The sequence below is a fragment of the Bos grunniens genome, chromosome 12, assembly GCF_055505025.1.
Source record: "Bos grunniens cultivar Pamir isolate PY7600 chromosome 12, Bosgru_T2T1.0, whole genome shotgun sequence".
Taxonomy (NCBI): Eukaryota; Metazoa; Chordata; class Mammalia; order Artiodactyla; family Bovidae; genus Bos; species Bos grunniens.
The window spans coordinates 52,423,610-52,447,749 of record NC_141176.1 but is presented as its reverse complement, the minus strand read 5'-3'; the positions used below and the strand labels follow the sequence as shown (position 1 = coordinate 52,447,749).

The 24,140-nt window shown below is 37.3% G+C and overlaps 1 protein-coding gene across 40 annotated transcripts in view; it reads left to right on the top strand.

Annotated features, from left to right (window-relative positions):
* MYCBP2 (MYC binding protein 2) overlaps nt 1-23,794 on the top strand; it is a 270,702-nt gene extending 246,908 nt beyond the window's left edge. For 19 of the 40 annotated variants that reach the window (XM_086330007.1, XM_086330023.1, XM_086330015.1 and 16 more), the window contains 15 exons: nt 3,175-3,255; nt 4,294-4,560; nt 5,352-5,635; nt 7,235-7,331; nt 9,184-9,303; nt 11,230-11,331; nt 12,092-12,220; nt 12,587-12,719; nt 13,964-14,067; nt 15,224-15,415; nt 16,220-16,327; nt 17,427-17,636; nt 20,058-20,165; nt 20,813-20,978; nt 22,957-23,794. In XM_086330007.1, the coding sequence (XP_086186133.1) occupies nt 3,175-3,255; nt 4,294-4,560; nt 5,352-5,635; nt 7,235-7,331; nt 9,184-9,303; nt 11,230-11,331; nt 12,092-12,220; nt 12,587-12,719; nt 13,964-14,067; nt 15,224-15,415; nt 16,220-16,327; nt 17,427-17,636; nt 20,058-20,165; nt 20,813-20,978; nt 22,957-23,072 (2,217 nt within the window). In that variant the 3' untranslated portion in view covers nt 23,073-23,794. Of the gene's footprint in view, nt 1-3,174; nt 3,256-4,293; nt 4,561-5,351; nt 5,636-7,234; nt 7,332-9,183; nt 9,304-11,229; nt 11,332-12,091; nt 12,221-12,586; nt 12,720-13,963; nt 14,068-15,223; nt 15,416-16,219; nt 16,328-17,426; nt 17,637-20,057; nt 20,166-20,441; nt 20,672-20,812; nt 20,979-22,956 lie in introns of all 40 variants that reach the window. The other 21 variants (XM_086330024.1, XM_086330021.1, XM_086330018.1 and 18 more) reach the window with 3 other exon arrangements.
* The last annotated feature ends 346 nt before the right edge of the window (nt 23,795-24,140 follow it).

The window sequence follows — 24,140 nt, the reverse complement described above, 5'->3', positions numbered from 1 at the left end:
CATACTTAAAATGATGAAAGAAAATAACCTACAGCCCAGATTATTGTACCCAGCAAGGATTTCATTCAAGTAAGAGAAAAAAAAAACAAAAACATAAATTTTTTTTTTTAAGCCTGCTGGAATATTGATTGGAATTGCACCAAAGTGCTCAGTTTGGGGAGAATTGACATCTTAATATTGAGTCTGGAAATCCCATGGACAGAGAAGCCAGGTGGGTCACAGTCCATGGGGTTGCACAAGAGTCAAGACTTAGCAACTAAACAACAACAGCAAATCCATGAATATTATATTTAGTTCTGTCCATTTATTTAGATCTTCTTTAATTTCTGCCAGCAATGTTTTATAGTTAAGCTCTGTGTACATGTCTTATACACACTTTTTAAAATTGATCCCTAAGCATTTGATGGTTTTGATACTATTGTAAATATTTTTTATTTCACTTTGCAGTTATTCATTTCTAGTACATAAAAACGCAATTGACTTTTGTGCATTAAACTTTTATGCTATGGTCTTCTTAAGGGACACCTATGGCTCAGTTGGTTAAGAATCTGCCTGCAATGCAGGAAACCCTGGTTCAGTTTCTGGGTTGGGAAAGATCCACTGAAGAAGGGATAGGCTACCCATTTCAGTATTCTTGGGCTTCCCTGGTGTCTGAGCTGGTTAAGAATCTGCCTGGAATGTGGGAGATCTACACTGAATGTGGCTCAGTCCCCAGAGGGGAGGATCCCCTGGAGGAGGGACAGTTACCCGCTCTAATATTCTGGCCTGGAGAATTACATGCACTGTGTAGTCCATGGCGTCTCAAAGGGTCGGACACAACTGAGCGACTTTCACTTTCACTTTTTTCATGGTCTTAAATTTACTTAATAGTTTGAGAAGCTCTTTTGTAGTAACTTTGGAATTTTTCTTCATAGATAATCATATGGTCTTCAAAGAAAGCCAGTTTTACTTCTTTCTTTCCAATCTTGTGTTATTCTACTGACTAATACCTTCAGTTACCATGTTGAATAAAAGTCGTGAGATCACATATATTTGTCTTTTCTAGATTGGAAAAGGAAAATATTCAGTCTTTCACTGTAGATTTTTTGTAATTGTGCTTAGTCAGTTTGAGGATGTTCCTCGTTTATTGAGAATTTTTATCAGAATGGATTTCTTATATATTTCTCTTTTTTCATTTTCTTTTATTCAGTAAAATAACCATATATTGCTGTGTATATTAATCGATATGCAGTGTTTCCTTATATGTACTTTATTTTTGTTTAAAGAAGATGAGCTAGAGGAGTGATAACTGAGTGGCACAGTGTTTCTTTTTAGGGTGGTAAAAATGCTTTAAAATTGACTGTGGTGATGGCTGCACTTATCTGTGCATGCATATAAACCATTAAATTATATACTTTAAATGAATGAATAATATGGTATGTGAACTATGTGTCAATACAGCTGCTTTTAAAAAGGAAAAAGCAAAATAAATTATGAAAGAAGTTAAAAGATCTCCCTGTCTAAAAGGAACTCATTTGTTAATGTGTATTCTAGCTATATGTAGCACACAAACACACACAAAATTTATTCTACAAACTTACTCTCCTTAGTTTTCCAAGGAAACTGCAGTTACCCATTCTTTTTGAGTGAGCTTTGGTACTTCTGCCTTTCAAGTAATTTGCCCATTTCATCTGAGTTGCTGGATTTATTGGCATAAGTTGTTCATAATATACTCTTATCTTTAGACTCTATTGTGATGTATCTTCTTTTATTATATCATTCCAGCTGTTTGCTTTGGATTCAGTGTGTTCTTTTTCTGACTTCTTAAAGTCCTAATATGATGAGTTGAGGCCTTTCTTTTCTCATATAAGTAATGCTGTGATTTTCCTCTTAGCACTGCTTTAGTGTCACAGATTTGAGTATTGTTTTTTTCCATTTCATTCAATTCAAAATATTTTCTGACTTCGATTTTGATTTATCCTTCACTTCTGGGTAATTTACAAGTGTCTTATTTAATTTCTGAATATTGGGAGTTTTCCTGATAGCCTTGTATTGTTAATTTCTACTTTAATTCCTTTGTGGTCAAATGTGTGTGTGTATATATATATATAGTTGTATAATTTCATCACTTTTGAGGCTATTAAGACCTGAATTCTGGCTCATAGTAATGGTATAGTTTAGCGAATGTCCATGTGCACTTAAACGAATGTGAACTCTGCTGTTGTTGTTTGAAGAGTTCTACAAATGTGGTTAATTCAGTTGGTTGATAGTTTTATTCAGATCTGTAAGAACCTTGCTGATAGGTAAGGTTCATTGTTTTCTCATTTACTTGTATTAGGTACAGAAACAATTTGAAGTGTCCAACAATATGGATTTGTCAATTTAGATTTTAGTTCACCTGGTTGCCTATGTCAGCTCTCTAGTGGGCACCCAAAAATTACAGTTCTGTAGATTACCAGCTTTTCTCACTATTAAGGTGGGAGCAACATTCTCTTGTGGCTGTCTCTATCCTAAGAAAAGTGAAACCAAGAGTCATTTTCAATTCTAATACAAGGGTGCTTTGCCTCAGTTTTCTTACCTATAAAGCAGGCAGAACATCAAACCCCTTATGGGGTCTTTCTGAAGATTAAATAAGGTTGTGTGTATATGTATACTTATATCTGTTTGTATATTTATCTACCACTTAAAACAGTGTCCTACACGTGATAGGCACTATAAAACTTCAGCCTTCTTATGTCTTCTTGTGATAGGTTTCTTTGTTTACAGTCAGTGTTGGAATAACTTAAGACCACCATTATCAGAGAGTGTTGTTAGGATACTTCCTTTCTAACCAAATGTCATTTTCCTGAGTTGCTCTTCTAATAACCAAATATAGGATATGAACTAATAGTGTTCACAGTTTAGAAATAGATTTAAACGAACTGACACAAATTGACTAGATTATAAAGAAATCCATGAAGCAAACTTCTCTGGATTTCTTAAAGTCAGAAATTTTGTCCTTTTTATGGTCACATTAGCCAATAGTGATTTCTTCAAACTTTTTATCCTTCTTTTTAGTGTTATAGATCTCAATTTAAAATGAATTCACCTTGTAAAGATACCTGTATAATTACTTATCAAGACATTTCAAAATGTTGAGTATATGAGTTTTATTAAAAGAGCCTGCTTCCTTTTCTTCCCCTTTTGTATCTAAAGGCAACATCAGACGCTGACCTGAAAGAACATATGGTTGGAATCATCTTCAGCAGGAGTAAACTGACTAACCTACAGAAACAGGTTGGTCAGTAGTCATTTCACAATCTCCATCAGTTTTGTTTGTTTTTAGGGTGTAAAGCATTTTCCAAAATTTATGGGGGCTTTTTTATGCTGACTCTTTTATAGGTCCTGCAGAATGTGTCTGCCTTTTTCTAGAGAGGAAGGAGTATGTTGGCATACCTGCATCACTTTAAAGACTTTGTTATCAATGTTAACTTTCTTACCTTGCCGCTCTTTGTTTTTCTCATTTTCAGGTAGATTGTTTCATTTTGGTGTCAAATACCCAGTTATATCAGATTTCATTTACATTTCCTGTGTTCCTTTCCCCTTTGTTTTTTTGTTTGTTGTTGTTTTTTAAAATTATTCTGCTGAGCAGTTATAATGTTAACTAAACCAGTGTTAGATATTTCTAATTATCACAAGATGGCATAGTAGCACTAGATCATTCATGTAATGGGAATTCACTTTGGGAATACCTAAGTAACATAAAATCAGCCCTTTCCAAGTCACATAAAATACTGACTTTTGAATTAGGTTGTAAATTGGCCCACTATTTTAACTTTAAACACCTTAAGTCTTTTTTAAATAAATCACATAAATTTATTTGTGCTTTATCTTTTTAACAGCATTTTATTGACTTGTAGAAGCTACCAGTTGTAAAATGTGCTGTTTTTTTCTGTCACTAAAAAAAAGAAAATTGCTGCCAATTAAATTATGAATTGTATCAATTACAAATCACATTATGAATAGAAATATGGGGGAAAAGATGCCTTAGAAGTGATTAAATATGGTGATTTGTTTTCATTTCATGTCTTAAACCACAGGCAGGGGAATTGGTAACCAGTATAGCATTCATTTCTATACTAATTGATTTAAATACTCAGGTTTTTAATTGTCGTTTTCCTTAATTGTTTTTAAGATGTGTTAAGAGAATGGTATGATGGAGAATTAACTGGAAGGAAGAGTATTAAATTGAGTATCAACTAATATCCTTTTTTTTTTTTAATTAAACCTTACAAATAAACACTTTTACATTTTCTTTATGTTGCCCTTGAACAGGTGTGTGCTCACATCGTCCAGGCCATTCGCATGGAAGCCACCAGAGTCCGCGAGGAATGGGAACATGCCATATCAAGCAAAGAAAATGCCAATTCCCAGCCCAATGATGAAGACGCCTCCTCTGACGCCTACTGCTTCGAGCTGCTCTCCATGGTCCTGGCCTTGAGCGGCTCCAACGTGGGCCGGCAGTACTTGGCCCAGCAGCTGACTCTACTCCAGGACCTCTTCTCTCTGCTCCACACTGCCTCCCCACGCGTCCAGAGACAGGTGACTGGCACATCTCCTACCTGGAAGCTTATTTTGTTACTTTCTATTTTTAATTAATTTGTTTATTTTATATAGAGGATGGTTACTTTACAATATTGTGATGGTTTTTTCCATACATCAACATGAATCGGCCACAGGTATACATGTTTGAAACATTGTTAAAAATTATTCTAACAAAGAGAATCAATGTTTTTTTTTGGCGGGAGGGGGGGTTGGTTGGTTTGTTTGTTATAGCATATTTTGATTTTTGGATTGTATTTTAACCCCATGTTTTTCTTTTTGACTCATTATAGTGAGATATGGAAGAACAAAATATGTTCCATTTTAGTGCTATTGTGATAAATAGTATTCCGCTACTCAGCCTTATTACTGTAAAATATATAATGACCAAGTAAGAGATGTGTTTTTTTCTTGCTGCCCTGGAGTGGTAGTCATATGAGAAATTAAATCAAGCTTAAATCATTTCTCTGTCCTCAAAACTTTTGAAGTCATAGAATGGCAGCTGGACTCAAAAAAAAAGAATACTTTAAATAAAACACGAATCTTTTTTCAAAAAATTGAAGTATAGCTGATTAACAACGTTGTGTTAGTTTCAGGTGGACAGCAAAGAGATTCAGTCACATGTACATGTTATCTATTCTTTTTCAAGTTATTTTCCCATTTAGGCTATTACAGAATATTGAGCAGAGTTCCCTGTGCTATACAGTAGGTTGGTTATCTATTTCAAATATAGCTGTGTGTATATGTCAATCCCAAATCTTTAAATAGAATTCTCTTATTTTTCATACCAGGTGACCTCCTTACTAAGACGAGTTTTGCCTGAAGTGACCCCTAACCGTCTGGCCAGCATTATAGGAGTCAAGTCTCTCCCGCCAGCAGATATCAGTGACATTATTCACTCAACAGAGAAAGGAGATTGGAATAAGCTAGGTATCTTGGACATGTTTCTAGGATGCATTGCCAAAGCACTCACAGTACAGCTAAAAGCCAAAGGAACCACCATCACAGGAACAGCTGGTACCTCCGTGGGCAAAGGAGTGACAACAGTCACCCTCCCGATGATTTTCAATTCCAGGTGGGTCACTGTATCTGTTTTGGTACAAAAATAGAACGGAGTGAGCTACTGTTTGAAGGTTTCAGACACTTCAGATTCTACCTTGTTTGCGTATTTACCAGAAATAGAAGCCATAAATGACTGACCTGTGTATGAAAAAGAATGCTGTGTATAATAAAAGTGTCTTTTCAAATTAGTGGAGAAAGAAAAATTTGCTGAGCATATGATGTTAGAATACTTCCCAAGTCAAAACAAAAAACTATAGACTCTCTCACCATGTTCACAGTAAACTTGAGATCAACTGAAACTTCACATATTTTTGCTTTTAAACTCTACTAGGACAAATTATAGAACATTTTTATAATCATCAATTTGAGAAGACGTCCTTAAGTAAAACACAGAACCTGAAGTAACGGGAAAAGACTCAGAGGCTTGGCTACATAAAAGTGAAAGTTGTTTGTTTTTAAAATACAAACAACTGACTTGGAAAAAAATATTTAACAGTTAGTAGGCAATGAATTATTAGTCATAATATTAGAAGAATGACTACAAATCAATGAAAAAACAACCAATACAGATTTCTGACAAGAATAGTCAGTTCAGAGAAGAGAAATTAACAAATGCCAGGACTTCCCTGGTGATGCAGTAGTTAAGAATCCACCTTCCAATGCAGAGGACGTGGGTTCAATCCCTGGTCAGGGAGCTAAGATCCCACATGCCGCTGGGCAACTACTAAGCCTGCGAGCAGCAACTGCAAACCCATGTGCTCTGGAGCCCACGTGCCACAATGACAGAGAAGACTGTGTGCCACATCTCAGAGTCCATGTGCCGCATCCAAGACCCAATACAGCCAAAAATAATTACAAGTGTTAAAAAAATTACCAATGCCGATAAATAAAAGGTACTTCAGTGGTAGTCAGAGAAATGTAGATTAAAACAATAGTGAAATATCTTTGCATTCGCGTAACTGACGTCTAAATTGCTAAAACCTTTTGCTAAATAGTTTGATAGCATCAGTCTATTTAAAATATGCATATCCTTTGACCTACCAGTTTTACTTCTGTAGAACTGTTTCTCTCAAAAAATGTTCATACATGTACACAAAGATATTGTAGAGGACTGTTTGATACAGAATTGTATATAACAGCAGAAGATTAAGGACATCTGGAATAATGCTAGAGAAAGAGCCAGTTCATGACATTAAGCGCCAGAATGTTATAAGTGTATCACTTCCTTCACCTGGATAGTCTTGCCAGGGGAAAAAATGTGAGCTAAACTAAACTGTGGTAAATTAGCCATGTAGTTGACATTCTGGTGCAAGCTCTTATCTTTATGTGGACTGGTAACAAATAGTTTGTGGATCTATTTTGAATGGTACTGTTCTAAAAGATGCATGCAAAAATAATGTTTGATATTTATAGTAATAAACAATGAAATACTTGAAAGGGAACATAATCAGAATAGCTACTCTCTTAGAGTTGAAGAGATAGATTATGAGTAATATTGTGATTAATTTTCTTTTAAAATGCCCTAACCAGTTGAATCATTTTAAATAAGTTTTTGACTTATTCATTTGTAACTACTACTGATTGGTTTACAAATGCTGACTTTTCTTTGCAGTTACATCCGTCGAGGTGAGAGTCATTGGTGGATGAAGGGCTCCACTCCTACCCAGATCTCAGAGATCATCATTAAACTTGTTAAGGATATGGCCGCAGTAAGTTCCCAGTAGAAACGTGATTAACAAAACAAGTAGCGTAATCATTCTACTGAATTGTTAGGACGACATTCATGTTATTTTGCCTCATTCACAAGCTCTGTTTGTAAGTTCACTGTTGCACCCTTTGTCTTTTCAGTTGGTAAAAATTTTTCCTTTTGTGTAAACTGTGTGCATTTCAAGCTTCCCAATTAATTTGCTTGAGAAATATTTCCGTAAGTCTTCCAAGACTTAAAGCTTAAAAAACAAAGTATACTGTTTGAACCCTACAAAGCAGTCTGAGTCCAAGACTCTAGACAAGAAAGGGCCTTTTTCAGTGTGAAGCTTTCTCAGTCTTCCGTTGTCATGGTTTACTGAATGTCCTGTACTGCTGTCCAGGTTTTACTTTTGTGGGGAGATCCAGGAGTGTGGAGGAAAGGTAATTACTTCTCAGGGTGCCTGGCTCTTGTACTTCCAGGAGTCCAGCCCGAAGAGGGCAGGACACTGTGGATGGTAGATCCTGAGAGGTGGAGTAAACGGCAAGCATTTTGGAGGAAGAGAAATTGAAATTGGAGCTGTCCCTTTAACAACTGCTAGCACATGGATATGAGATTAGTAAGCATGTTCTGGGAAAAAATGAAGTTCTATCACATTTCCAGCAGCATGGACATTTCCTCAGTGGGAGAAATGGAGAATGTTTTCAGTTCTCAAGTAGGCTTTTTGAGTATGTTCACTGGATGAACATATGTAGGAAGGATGTTTGGGAATACCAAAATTCTATAGTAGTGACATGTTGGTTTTCAGTAAAAATCAAGTCAGCGAATTAATGTAATTGTAATTTAAATCCATTTATGCTCTTGGGTTCCAGTAGTACTCCTCTAAAGCAAATCAGCTTAGATGTATGAGTTCTATGTTAAATAACAGGGTTTCTTGATCAAAATGTCTCAGTCATAGACACCTTAGTGTTTGTTATGTTTTTATCTAAATGTAAGGTGAAATGCCCTTGAATTCTGTAGGAAAAAAGTTCAGTTCAGTTCAGTCGCTCAGTTGTGTCCAACTCTTTGCAAACCCATGAACTGCAGCACGCCAGGCCTCCCTGTCCATCACCACCTCCCGGAGTTTACTCAAACTCATGTCCATTGAGTCGGTGATGCCATCTAGCCATCTTATCCTCTGTCGTGCCCTTCTCCTCCTGCCCCCAGTCCCTCCCAGCATCAGGATCTTTCCCAGTGAGTTAACTCTTCGCATGAGGTGGCCAAAGTATTGGAGTTTCAGCTTCAGCGTCAGTCCTTCCAATGAACACCCAGGACTGATCTCTTTTAGAATGGACTGGTTGGATCTCCTTGCAGTCCAAGGGACTCTCAAGAGTCTTCTCCAACACCACAGTTCAAAAGCATCAGTTCTTCGGCACTCAGCCTTCTTCACAGTCCTACTCTCACATCCATACATGACCACAGGAAAAACCATAGCCTTGACTAGACAAACCTTTGTTGGCAAAGTAATGTCTCTGCTTTTGAATATGCTATCTAGGTTGGTCATAACTTTCCTTTCAAGGAGTAAGCATCTTTTAATTTCATGGCTGTAATCACCATCTTCAATGATTTTGGAGCCCAAAAACATAGTCTGACACTGTTTCCACTGTTTCCCCATCTTGGGAACCTAAATTTTTACATACTTTTCTTTTGAATCATCTAAATAGTAATAAGAGGTTGAGTTTATAATATGGTTGTGAAGGATTTTTAAAGTATGTCCTTTGATCTAAAATTCTACTAGCAAAGTTTCCTGTTTGGTGAGGGATGGTAAAAGAATAGAATTTTCTGCTTTGATTCTACCTGTCTGGTTGCTTATCACATTATTCTGTCTTGGTCATTAGGGTCATTTGTCAGAAGCGTGGTCAAGAGTGACAAAAAATGCCATTGCGGAAACCATCATTGCCCTGACCAAGATGGAGGAGGAATTCAGATCTCCAGTGAGGTGTATTGCAACAACTAGGGTAGGTTTCCTTGATTTGGTCTGTATTGTTGTTGCCTGTTCTTTTTCCTTATAGGTTTAAACAAATTTAAATCAATAAGTCAGCTTAATTTACTTTTTAAAAAAATTTACTTTATTGAATAGAGTTGATTTATAATGTGTTAATTTCTACTCCGATTCACATATAAATATATTCTTTTTCATACTCTTTTTCCATTACGGTTTATCCCAGGACATTGAATATAGTTCCCTGTACTATACAGTAGGACTTTGCTGCTACCAGTTCTCTGTATAATAGTTGGGATCTACTAATCTCAAGTTCCCAATCCATCCCTTCCCCACCTGCTTCACTTTTTTTTTCATATCAAATATTGTATTTATTGAAAAAGTATGAAGGGTTTTTTTGTATTACAAGCTAAGTATAGTAATTTTTAATATTCACTGTTAGGTGTTCTTTGTCATTTGTTTTTGTTATTTTTAAGGGAGCTAAGGATATACATCCCTCATAGCTCCACTTGGTAAAGAATCTGCCTGCAATATGGGAGACCTGGGTTCAATCCCTGGGTTGGGAAGATCCCCTGGAGAAGGGAATCCCACTCCAGTATTCTGGCCTGGAGAATTCCATAGACTGTATAGTCCATGGGGTCGCAAAGAGTTGGACACAACTGAGCGACTTTCATTCACTATTTATTCAAGGATTTTGTAAAGGATATACTGGTTTTGTATTACCTATATGTCAGTGTACTATGTTTCTAATGATATTTCCTGATAACTTTAGTATCAGTGTGACACTGTGATAGACTGAGATCCTTTAAAGACAAGACCCCTACCTGCTTCTTCCGTAATAACTCAGTTGTCCTAAAATAGAGCCGTATGGCCTACTTACTGAATGTGTAGGCCTTACTTTTAAAAAACAGAAAGTGTGCGCAGGGCACAGTGGGGCAGAGTCTCTTAGGAAGTGAGATTGCATCCTTCAAATGAGAGATCTACTGTAGATTTTAACCTACCTAGTATCATGTCCCATACACTTCCAAACGAAATTTGACATTTCCTTGAAGCAGGGTAATGTGACAGCATTAGGAAGAAGTAAAAACTGGTAGAAAATGCCTAAGCTAATCCTCAGAAGTCTGAAAAATAAGATACATTGTTTTTCCCTTGGGCAGAAAAAGCCAGTTGATGCCACGTTGCCAGTGAGTGTGACTCTGGGACCTTTTCCCAACACATAGGCTGCACAGGTTCTGATGTTTGCTCTCACCTTTCTCATTGCACACTTTTCTTCTGGTTTTTCTTTCCCTGCTTTTCTTCTCTCTTTACTCCATATCCAGTGACACTCATTTGCACTTCTCAGCGTTGAAACATTTGAGTCATTTTCTATTTTTCAGTAGTGAAGTAATATTCTATATAAAAATAAAACTTACACTTTAAGCCTCAGAAAATTCTAAATTATATTTGAGGACAGTCTTCTAAACCTTGTAAGATGTTGACTTATTCCTGACAAAGTGTATCAAGCCTGGCACTAGGCTGTTATGTGCGTACAGAGATTTCTGAGAATCCCTTACTACCCCACTTCTTATGGGACTGAAAAATTCAACAGCCCTTTCTCCCACCTTCCTTGGAATTCATTGCCACTACATGGAAAAATTTATAGGAGACACTGGTATATTAAGTATATAAATTTATGTATTGATACACTGTTTACACATTAGAATATTAAGGGGTAATTTTATATGTCAGAAAGACAACAGAGTGGTTCATCTGAGCAAGTCGTTTATTCAGTATGTTTGCGTTCCTACTGTGAACCTGGCACACACAGTGGTGGGCGTGTGTGCCTGCTGCCACATCAGGAAGACCCGAGTACCTCTGGGGACCTCACGTCCGGCTAACATTGCTTAGCCGTGGCAGTCCGTGTCCTCTAAGTCGGTGGTATAACCGCGTTTCCTTTCACCAGCTCTGGCTTGCTCTGGCCTCGCTGTGTGTTCTTGACCAGGACCATGTCGACCGCCTCTCCTCAGGGAGATGGATGGGAAAGGATGGACAGCAGAAACAAATGGTAAGATCAGAGTTACTTTATACAAATCTAGCTTGTTTTTCTTTATACTAAGCTTTAGCCTAGCTTTACTCCACGTGTCAAAATGCACAATTAGTGGAACTCTTGAAAAATTGCATCACATGGCCCAAGTTCATCTCACAAGTCTCTGCAGTTGGGGTTTCCTCTTCATGGTATATCAGGGAATTTAATTATGTTGAGAAAACTTCTCCTTTCTTCTCTGAGTCATGTTTGCATCTTATCAAAAGTTGGTTTTAGCCAGACTCTGATTCTGTATCTAGATTTTGTACTAAAATGTCTTATGAGATGAAGGAAATAAAGCAGTAAGAGAGCAACATGAGATGCAATTTATTCACAAATGTACTTAGAGTTTGTGAAGTATCCCTTGCTTCCCCAGAAGGAAAAACTTTATATAGGCCCTTTAAACATTTCCTTAACATTCATGTGTCAAAAATGCATTATTTATTCATTTAGCATATAGAATGTTTGAATGTAACAGGAGAAATTTTCTTAAGTCTCTAAAAAAAAGTATAATGATTATTTTGTACATCACTGAACATACGTAGCCCATTAATCATGGATTTGGGGATTTTTTATAGTTAAGTACATTTGCCATAATTCTGTTTAACATTCAAATTCTAAATTCTTATAAGAGTTCAGAGTAACAATCTGATCCTGTTGTAAATAAATCACATTCAGGGTGTATGAGTATTTAAGCCTTTCTGGTTAATCTGCTGTAACATATGGAAATGTCCTTTTCTAGCCAATGTGTGATAACCATGATGACGGTGAAACTGCAGCAATCATTTTGTGCAATGTATGTGGAAACCTATGTACTGACTGTGACAGATTCCTTCATCTTCATCGGCGAACCAAAACTCATCAAAGACAGGTGACGATTTCTGCATTTACATGTATAACAGTGTCTGGAACATAAAATATATTCAGTGAGAAATAAAAGTGGGAAAGAGAATTGGTGTCATGGGGAAGAAAAATGGACCTTGGAATCAAAGACCTTGGTGGAATTCCCAGCTGTCTCATTTACCAACTGTGTCAATCAAGAATGTCGTCTAATCTCTGAGACTTGGTTTCCACATTTATAAAAAATGAGGTGGTTGTGAAGGTTAACGAGAAGACTAGAAATACCTAAAGTTTCTTAGAGTGCCTAATAAATTATTCATTATTGCATAATTAAATTTTATACATCTTCTTTGAGAGTGATAAATTTATTTCCCTCTTTTTTTTAATGATACTATAGGTCTTCAAGGAAGAAGAAGAAGCTATAAAGGTTGACCTTCATGAAGGTTGTGGCAGAACCAAACTGTTCTGGTTGATGGCATTAGCAGATTCTAAAACAATGAAGGCAATGGTGGAATTCCGAGAACATACAGGTAAACAGATTTAGGACTGAATCATGCCTAGCAAGTAGAGTGAACCATCCCTACTGATTATGGTTCAACTAGATGTTGGTTTAATTTAATCATTTAATGTGAATAATTTTGAGTGTTTCCTGATAAGTGATTATGACAGCATTGATCACCATCTATATTTTTATATCAGTGTTCTATATTATAAACTAGCTGTGCGACCTTGAGCAAGTCATTTTATCTGAAACATGAATTTTTCATTTTGATTTTTTTTAACTTTTTTCATCTTTTGATTTTTTTCTGGAGTATTCTCAGCTTAAAGGTACATTGAATCTTAGAAATTCCCGATTTTCAGCACCTCTTTAGTCTGCTGTTTTTCTGACTGACACAAATTTCTAATTTTGGTGTTAGGCATAAATCTGACAAATTTAAATATGAATAACTTTTCATGCTCCAAGAGCATAGTCTTTTTTTCTCTCACTGCTGGTTTTTTTCCACCTATTATTCCTCCATATAATATATATTACATTAGTAACTGTTCTAGTGTTTGAACCATCCTTGTAATTATGATATAAACTGTTCATTTAAAAATATATTTTCTATAAATATTGCTAAATTCAGTTATTGTATTTAGATTTTTATACAATATTTATGTTTTATAATGAGCTTGGTCTGTATTTTTCAAATCTTGTTTTCTTTCCTTTTGTTCTCTTATGGATTCTGTTCCTTCTTCAGCTATTTCAAATAGATTTAAATTCCTTTCAGATTGCTCTGTTACCTTAAGTTCTCTGGGAATTTTTCTGTTATTCACATTTCATATCTTCTGGTAATAGTTTTTCTCTATATCTTATAATATTGTTGCTGGGAAAGGTACGTGAATGATTTCTCTTTCTTCCAAGTATTTTTATGTAATTTTTGTTATATTTTGTCTGATATTATGGTCTTACAATGAGGGATCTGACCATAGCTGCTCGACCTGCTGTCTTGACTAGTCTATTTCTGTGGTAAAGTATAAATAAATCAGTTAATAATTTATTTGGCTTCAGATAGCTCTTCAGTTTCTTATCCTTTTGTGTGTGTGTGATTATTTGCTTTGTAATTAGGGCAGCTTACAACCATTCGGCTACAAAACTGCCAGGCTGATTTCTCAATGACAGCAAGTGATACATTCCTGGTTTGCTTTTTTTTTTTTTTCTTTCAACTAGTTATAGTAAAATATGTAGAAAACATATGCTTAAGGAGGATTTTTCTTTTCTGCTTGCACCTAGGAAAACCCACCACAAGTAGCTCGGAGGCATGCCGTTTCTGTGGCTCCAGGAGCGGAACGGAGTTGTCTGCTGTTGGCAGTGTTTGCTCCGATGCAGACTGCCAGGTGCGTGTGGCGTCAGGCCATCACAGTGAGGAGGAGCTTGCTTACGTGTTCCCTCATGACACCTTCACTTGGTATAAGTGGGAGTTGGAGCTCGGAATCACTTTCGTTTTCTAAATTAGCATATTACCCATGTCAAGAGTTGGGTGTGTTACCAAAGCTGGAGAATGATCAGTAAAAGCCCTCAAACCCAAAGCAATCTCTTTTATGTTTCCCAGCTGTCACCATTGTATATATTTAAAATTTTCTTCTGTGCTGCTGCTGCTGCTGCTGCTGCTGAGTCGCTTCAGTCGTGTCCGACTCTGTGTGACCCTGTAGACGGCAGCCCACCAGGCTCCCCTGTCCCTGGGATTCTCCAGGCAAGAACACTGGAGTGGGTTGCCATTTCCTTCTCCAATGCAGGAAAGTGAAAGTGAAGTCGCTCAGTCGTGTCCGACTCTTAGCGACCCCATGGACTGCAGCCCACCAGGCTCCTCCGTCCATGGGATTTTCCAGGCAAGAGTACTGGAGTGGGGTGCCATAGATCTATGGGCTGCATTACACATTTTATTTGTTTCCTTGAATTTGTTTAAGCCTAAACATCTATATAAGTCCCATGCTATCTAAATACTTTGATTATTCACTTTAGTTAACAAGAATTTGGATAAAGTCCGGATAATGAAAGATGCCTGTATTTTTTGTAATCCCCATTTTAATGAAGGGTAGTTGGTTGGCAAACCACTCCAGTATTCTTGACTGGGAAATCTCATGGACAGAGGAGCTTGGCGGGCTATAGTCCATGGGGTCGCAAAGAGTCAGACATGACTGAGTGACTTAACATGCACACAGTTGGTGATTGGATAATTGTCAGGAATTGTTTTTTTAACTTCCTGGCTATGCATGATAACAAATAGACTAAACTTGCAGTTCAGTTTTTAATCAGCTTTCCCTTTATATGGAGTAAAATTTTTTTTAATCACATTAAAAGAAAAATAAACTTTGTTAATCCTAAGTTATATTCAAGCAGAGAATAAAAATAACTACTTTGTGGTTATTTAACCTTATATCTGTTTCCTCTGGGAAAGTATCTTAGGAAATTAACATATTGGATATAATTTACCAGGCTGTTTGCCTTTTTTTAATATATTTTCTGTGCCGTATTATAATTCACCTTTAACAGGAGTATGCTAAGATAGCCTGTAGCAAGACCCACCCTTGTGGCCATCCATGTGGAGGTGTTAAAAACGAAGAGCACTGTCTGCCCTGTCTACACGGCTGTGATAAAAATGCCACCACCCTGAAGCAGGACGCCGATGACATGTGCATGATCTGTTTCACGGAAGCACTCTCGGCCGCGCCAGCCATTCAGGTTGTCTGTGCTTGTAAAGCATTAAGTGTCTAGATTTTTCAGTAAGAAATATAAATATACTCATCAAGTAAAGAAGTGATTGACTCTCTTATAATTGGGTGAAACTGTCCCACTAATGTCTACCAGTTTCTTAAAGAGCAAATGCTCTTTTTGTTCTGTGTCCATGTTGTACACTGAGCTTTTATCTGTGGTTTGTATGAGCCTGTATAGTCAAGTGAATGTCTAAAGTGTTCATAAGGGAGAAAAAAAATAATTATTCAATAGCTTCTCTCTTCTTAATTTCCAAAATTCAGCATGGCATTTTACAGCATTATGTAATTGATCTGTGCATAATAATACATACCTCTATATATAATGTATATACATACATCTGTAATATACTAGTAATATTATGGAAGTTACAATTTGCTCAGTAAGATTTTCATTAACATTTACTGGTTGTTTGTTTATATGTTCAGTTCTTGTGACTCTAAGACAATGAGTATTCTCAAAAACAAATCTTAAATTTTTTAATCAATAGTTTCTTCTTCTTCCTAAGAGGTACAAAACTGAATATTTCTCATTTCTCCCTAACCCAGCTTACTGTCTATAAGGTGATATTGATACATAAATAATGAAAATTGGGAGAAGCTGAAGATCTTGTTCGTAATGTCCCATGAATAACAGAAGGCTGGAATTTCATTCTACTAAATTTCTAGATTTTTCTCTTACCTGCTCTAAGTAGCAGCCTACACTGAATCATCTGTCAGTTATTCATAATTATGGTTATTACATGTGGTTATATCCCTTCTCCTTTTTTCCTTTAAGCTGGACTGCAGTCATGTATTCCACTTACAGTGCTGTCGACGAGTTTTGGAAAACAGATGGCTTGGTCCAAGGATAACGTTTGGATTTATATCTTGTCCCATTTGCAAGGTATGGAAAGCATCAGAAATTACCTACTTCCTATTTATGTTCATCTCTGTCTTCATCTTTTGTCTTTCAAAATAAACACGTGGCAGCATCTCTAGGTGACCTTCCCAGTCTGCTGTGTCTCAACAGCCCCCTTCAGTTTCTACTCTGTTCACACAGGTAGTACCTAAGAATATAATAAGATCTGTATCTATTATAATACATTTCAAGACATTAATTGTCCCTGAAAAGCTAATTAAGTTAAACTATTACATCAGGAAATTGATGTAGACATTGTCGTGCATCGAAGGGCACACATCACTGCTTTCAGACCCCTCAGGGTTCAGACCACATGACAGAAGAGTGCATGACTACCCAAAAGAAGAATGAGCCTGTGGTGCCAGTAGGTGCTCACAGCTGCCATGAGAGAGTAAAACCTGGGCTTGAAGTGCCATTAGGACAGATTCCTTAGAGCGCAGGGAAAACAAGGAGAAAATTCTCCACATTGTGACACATCTCTGCAAAGGTAGTGACCAGAGTAGCAGTTATTTTGGCAGGCTAACAGTGCTTAACACAGAAGCTTGTTCACGGGTGTGCTTGCACAGGGTGTGTAGTGTGTAACATGGACTCAGCACAGCCATTGGTAAGACTGAGCCACGTTCAAAAAGACGGTAGTATTTTCTCTCCCTTTTCATTTGGTGCTTCAGAGAAAAGTCACGTTTAGGAAATGATACAGGAAAATAATAGAGAAATACTATTTGTTCATTTCTATTATGTAACCTCCCCTACCCCCAAGGAACCAAAACACACACACACACACATTTGTGGCAGCAGGGTAACCTTTCATTCCAGGAACAGCTAAGGCCGCAGGAGATATATTTCATGCTCGGAAATATGAAGCTGCTACAGTGGAATTTTCATGTTTGTGCCCCACTTTCACTGCTCTTGGGAAAATACAGGCTTGTGAGGACTGTCCAGGATTATTTTTCAATGATATTTTATTTAGGAAATGTTTTCATTATCTCCTAGCACCGTGCTTGGCACTTAGATGAACACTGTTTCTTGAATTAATAAATAAACGATTCTTTTGGGTAGAGAATGTTCTTTTTTTTTTTAATTTCAGAACAAGATAAATCATATAGTGTTAAAAGACCTGCTTGATCCAATAAAAGAGCTCTATGAGGATGTCAGAAGAAAAGCCCTGATGAGACTGGAATACGAGGGTCTGCATAAGAGCGAAGCTATCACAACTCCTGGTGTGAGATTTTACAACGACCCCGCTGGCTATGCCATGAATAGATATGCATATTATGTCTGTTACAAATGCAGAAAGGTATGCTGTTAATCATATGACCAGTTTTTAAGAACTAGAGATTACCTATGAGATTAAGAAGTTGAATTGTCAAATGACATCTAATTATTCTCATACCTTCAGTCTGAAGTTAAAAATGAAAACGTTTGGTGCTCTGCTTCAAGTAGAATTTATTTTCTTAGTTTGTTTTGGGCTTTTTTAGAAATATATATACAAATTGTTTCCAGAACATGAAATATTTCTCTGCATAATCTCTTTCCCATCAGTATTGTTTGTTGAATCCAGTTACTTCTTAAATAAACTTCTCTTGCTTGATTAACTCTTTTGACCTTTCCCTTCTAAAAATCCTTGCCTCCTCGGTTTCCAGAACAAGACTTTTCCTGGTATCTTCCTGCCTTTCTGGTCACTGCTCTTTAATTCCCTCATAGAGTTTCTTTTTATTCACCTACTCTTACATATTGTTTCCCCAGCCATCCATTCTAGCCCAGTAATACCTCTGTGCCTTTGGTGACCTGCAGACCCATGCCTTTGCCTACCTGTATTGTTCTGACCCTCCAGAATTTTTGAGATTTAGATATAAATATCCAATTGTCTACCAGACATTTAGATTTCTCACAGATACTTCTGACTGTCTCAATCTCCAGTCTGTATTAACAAAGTTGGTTCTGCCTCTCAATCTCTTCTGAGCTTTTTTCCTCTTTCCTACATCTTCAGCAACCTGAATCATTTCCTTTGGTAATTATAGGAGGAACCTTCTCTCTGGGCTCATTGTGTGGAGCCCCTAACCCCTCCACTCCATGCTCCACACTTAGAATTCCACTGGTCGGTGTTGAATCCGACCGTGGCGCTGTTCTGCTTACAACCCTGTAGCCCACCCCGCCACACACAGCAGCTCTCCAAGTCTCATCTCCCGACATGCTTCCACTTGTGCCCCATGCAGCAGATTACAGAGCAACTTGCAATTCCCCAAACTGGGCCACGTGTGCTCACTCCCTGGCACCTGCATGCCGTCCTGTAGGCCTTTCTCTCCCTGGAATGCTCTTCTCTGCCTCCTTCTCTGCATCTTACTCTCACCTGTGACCCACCCATCCACACACGCCCTGATACGTGATCAAATCTGTCTGATCACACTTCTGGATTTGGCTCAGGCTTCTCTGTAGTGTGCCCCGCCCCCTCAGTGCCACCACGCCATTCTGATGTCTTGAATACATCTATCTTAACCCTTCTTATTCTGCATCACAGTGATGTTCACATGTCTCTCTGTCCCACTTGGTAAGTTCCATGAGGATGAAGACAACTTTTTAAAATTTCTCTACCTCCAGTAGTTGGTGCTTATTAGACACCATTAATTGGAGAATGAATGAAGGAAGGAAGAAATCAATATATGAAAGATAGTCTCTCAACATAAGGAAAAGAAAATACAGATAATGAATGGCAGGCTAAATAGACGAAAGCCAGGAAGGCAAACAAATATCCACACTCGAGGAAAGACCAGTGTGTACCATTTATTTGTGAACCTTGAATTATTACAAAGAATAAAATGTTATTTCTCTGTGTTTAATGTACTGGATCTCATAAATGAATATTGTACTACCATACAGATGAGAGTCAAATGCCTTAGGAAGCCGAGCCAGGAATCTCGAAAAGTGAAACAACTGGAATAGGCCCCCAGGACAAATGAAATACTTCTGAGGCCTGATTTAGCCAGTGCACGACCATTTATAACCTCTGTATCAATGAAGCCTTGTCTTTCGACCTGTTTTCTAGTACAGATAATAACTTTCTATTGACTCATTTATACAGAATTATGGATACAGTTTCTTTGGCTATGAGACATGTTATATATGCAGAATGCCCCAATTATAATTTGTTGAATTTATTTTGTGCCCAAAGCAAATACAGATAAATTACCCATTGTGGTAATTTCATATATTCAAGTATCTGTATTAGATACTGTTGAGTTCCTGCATACAGTGTAGCTCTGTGAGTATGAGCAGTGTTCTGAATGGAATATCTAATATTTATTTTAGGCATATTTTTAGAGGAGTAGATGGGAATATGGTATTTAATATGTCAAAAAGGAAAAACTATTCAAACTTTGCCTTGGAAAAGCATAGTTTCTCTTTACTACTTAATATCCTGTTCTTGATATTTATTTGGAATACTATCCATTCTTTTGTTATTTTGCTATCACAGTTCAGTCTTTGAACTTCCTACTGTAAGCATGAATCCATTCCAGAATTGCAGAAACCATATTTCTTGTCCTGATCTGTTTCTTACAGCGGCATCCTGTATACATTCCGCTTGGCATTGCAAGGGAATGTCTAACAGACAATAATATTTCCAGAGGCCTCTCGATTTCACTTCCACTGCAGCCACACTGAACCTCCCATGGCAGAGTTCTCTGTTTGCTGCTGTAATCTAAGTCTCTTCCCTCCTTAGGCATATTTTGGTGGTGAAGCTCGCTGCGATGCTGAGGCTGGACAAGGGGATGATTATGATCCTAGAGAACTCATTTGTGGTGCCTGTTCTGATGTGTCCAGGGCTCAGGTGGGAGAACATTTTATTAGAAGGAACAGTTTAGAAATGTTAAACATCTGTTTTTTTAGACTACTAGTATAATATCATGGGGATGGTATAATAGGCTTCTTCCCCAGTATTTTCTGCGATTTATAGGGCAGAGTATAATTTTCCAGATCATCTTGTATATATTATCTCTTTTGGATGCTGTTGGTATTTGCATTTTATAATTTTGTGTCCCATAAAATAATCACCATGTATCAACAAGTAATAAATTTTACTTATTTCGTTTTCTTAAACCTGCAGGCACACTTTTAGGATTTTCTCCATTTCAATGAAATCTTAACAGTACATCTCTGAGAATGAGAGATAAAAGAAATATTAATAAGTTTTCAATTTTGTTGACCAAGAAGCATTCACAGAGAAATTATATGGATAGCTTATTAAATAAGTTGTTTATTATGGAGCTGGGATTTAAACTTGGGACTTCGTCCAAACCTTTTGGGCCAAGCCACACATTTATTCAGTGTTTTAATGTATGTATCATCAAGTTTTCAATCAGTTTTGAGAGCTATGTATACTCTCAAAGCATGAATTACTGAGCTATGTATATGATTATATTAAGTATAGTTGAAATAGACTCACCATAGTCTTGTATTTATTTTCTTTCGCTGTAGATGTGTCCAAAACATGGCACAGACTTTTTGGAGTATAAGTGTCGCTACTGCTGCTCAGTAGCTGTCTTTTTCTGTTTCGGAACAACACATTTTTGTAATGCTTGTCATGATGATTTTCAGAGAATGACTAGCATTCCTAAGGAAGAACTTCCACACTGTCCTGCAGGTATGCTTTCAATATTTATAAATACGATTATGATGTACATGGTCTCTAGTTTTATTTCATGATCCCATGAGAACACTTTGTTTCAAGTGGTAGAAATCCAGTTCAAACTGTCCTAAACAAAGGGATTCCTCAGCCCTTGTAAGCTTCCGGCTTTCTGAGTGAAGTAGAAAGATGACCATCAGGAGCGAGGGGCTCAGAGCGTGGGGACTGAGAAGGAAGTCAGCTAAGGATTAGTAGAAGGATTGCTGCTCAGTACTAAAGTGCCGTGAGAGGTTTGAAATTATTAATTGATAATAGAACCATTTAAAAGGATTTTGGTGGGGGTGGGGGGAGTCACACATCTGCCTTTATTGTGAGCAGCTATGAATTTTTTTTTGTTTTTAAATGAAGTCTGGAATCAGCACCATAAAGTGGACAAGTGATTTAATCTAGAATGGCTGGGAATCGGCAGCATAGTGAGCATCAGAGAGCCAAGGGAATTAAAGAAGCCAATGAGAATACAGGGGAAATGATGGTCTTTGGAGGTCAGGCTGAGAGAAAATGAATGTGAAACCAAAAGGAGACTGAAAACGTCAGAAGAGGTCTGGAGGCTAGTGATCACAGTAAGGTGGAATATCAGGCTGAACAGAAGTGAGAGCAGTGGAAGGGGAGATAAAATGTGAACATAGAGGAGACAGATCTAAACCTAGTCAAAATGCACACAAACACGCACACACCACATACACCAGTATATAGTGTTGTTAAAGCTGGGGAAGGAGACACACACTTGCATCCATTGCTTACCAGCATGCAAATGGCAGAACCCTGAGGTCCCTTTCAAAGTTGCAAATTTATCTACCCTTCAGTGATCCCACTTCTGGGGATACACCTACATATGTGAGAAAAATACTGAAGAGCAGATATACAGGGTTATTCATCACATCCTTGTTTATAATAATACAAATCTGTAAACAATGCAGGTATCCCATAAGAGGTTGGTTAAATGCTAGTTACTGTGCTCTATTAAAAAATGAAAGGGATTGAGGATGGAGTTTCTATGTACTAAAATGAAAAGATCTGTAGGAGATGCTATTAAATGAAAAGTCAGAGCAATGTGCACAGGATGCTGCCTTTTGTAAGAAGGAGGGAAATGGAAAGGTATATTCTATTTGCATTTAAAAAGCACTGGAAAAATTCATAAACTAATAAGATTGATTATTGCGGGAAATAGGAAAAATTGGCTGAAAATGGGGCAAAAGTGACTTCTTTTTGCGTGTAATTTTTTAAGTATTTTTATTTTTAAACCATGTGAAATATATTATCTATTCCAAAACAAAGATAATAAGATAAGTAGGGTTTGTTTGGGTTTTTTTTAGTATGGCTACTCTGCTGTTTGCTTGTGTCAAATAAAGATTGTAACTGTTCTCCCTCTAAAAACTTCTTTTTTTTTTTTTTTATACAGTAGAAGTACTTTATGACTTTGAAAGAAGCAGGATGAGAATAATGTGAGACTAGAGTGTTGAGTATAATGGTCATGATAAGCAGGAGAGGGAGTGTTGAGCTAAGGTCAGCGAAAGAAGGGTGTGAAAAGGGGACGGTGTTGTATGGACAAGGACAAGAGTCCAGATTAAGAAGTTGAAGAAGAGAATCCCTCTGTCTGTCCATTCCTCTCTAGAAAATTTATTGACTGCCTTGTTGGTACCAGGGTACTTACTCTTCACAGCACTTGTGAGTTAGGTATTGATGAGGGCCTAGGAGTCAGAAAAGTTACGTTAATTTGCCACCGTTTCCTTATCGGTAAAATGGGGTATTTTCTGCCTCTGTGTCTCTTAGAGAACTGAGTAGATTGCTATATTAGACAGCGCCTCAACAGTACGCACACAAACCTCTGCAGGTGTTTTTACTTTCATTTTGATTTTAATTTTTTTTTTACCATCACATTAGATTTGTGTGTGTGTGTTTTAATTATATTCTTTTGCCTCCTTCATAATGTATACAGGTCCCAAAGGCAAACAGTTAGAAGGAACTGAATGTCCTCTCCATGTTGTTCATCCTCCCACTGGAGAAGAGTTTGCTCTGGGTTGTGGAGTGTGCAGAAATGCTCACACTTTTTAGAACACTCAGATTCCTTTGTCTACAGAGAGAGAAGTTGCCTTCATCTCCCAAGCGGATGTGGTGAAGTTTAAACTCTGCTCAGGATAAGGACGGGACCATTTTTACATCCATAAAAATGAACCATTCACAGTGCAAGACGGATGCCAAATACCATGTACATAATTCTTGCTATGGAAAGTTTCCCCATTGTTTCAGTTTATCTTCTTTTTGAACCAAGACATCAAACTTGTGAGGTGTTTGCATGTGGCCATTATCGTCACTGGCCTGTGAAGCATTGGACATTTATAGATAATTGATATCAAAGAATTGCCATGCCCGTGGACTAAGAATGATGCTGGCTTTCAAGCAAAAAAAAGAAAAATAATCATTGTTTATTGTATACTGCCTTTTTTGTAATCCTGTACAATTGCATCACGGGTGGGGATAAAAAGAGGAATATTCTGTTTTATTTCCTAGACTGTTATTTAAAAAAAAAAAAAATTGTGTTAGGATGGCATATAAATGTAATAAGTATCACTGTATATAAAGATATCAATGTTTGTCCTGTATAAGAATTACTAAATTTACAAATGCAGTTTCATTTAAACTTCTAGGTTAAGTTTGAGCCTGAAATTTTAATGAAGTGCAATACTGAGTGTGCCTCATTATCTCGCAGCTGTAAACATATTGGAATGTACATGTCAATAAACCACTGTACATTTTTATACAGTGATAAAGTCTAACAAGTGTGTATAGAGTTGACTTGGGAACTGTAACTGTAAGTCACTTCAGTCGTGTCTGACTCTGTGCAACCCCATAGACGGCAGCCCACCAGGCTCCCCCCTCCCTGGGATTCTCAAGGCAAGAACACTGGAGTGGGTTGCCATTTCCTTCTCCAATGCATGAAAGTGAAAAGTGAAAGTGAAGTTGCTCAGTCGCGTCGGACTCAGCGACCCCATGGACTGCAGCCTACCAGGCTCCTCCGTCCATGGTATTTTCCAGGCAAGAGTACTGGAGTGGGGTGCCAAGACAGTCTAAATACCTAAGGTCTAAAACCTCTATCCAGTTTTCCTTGGAAAGGAATTTACT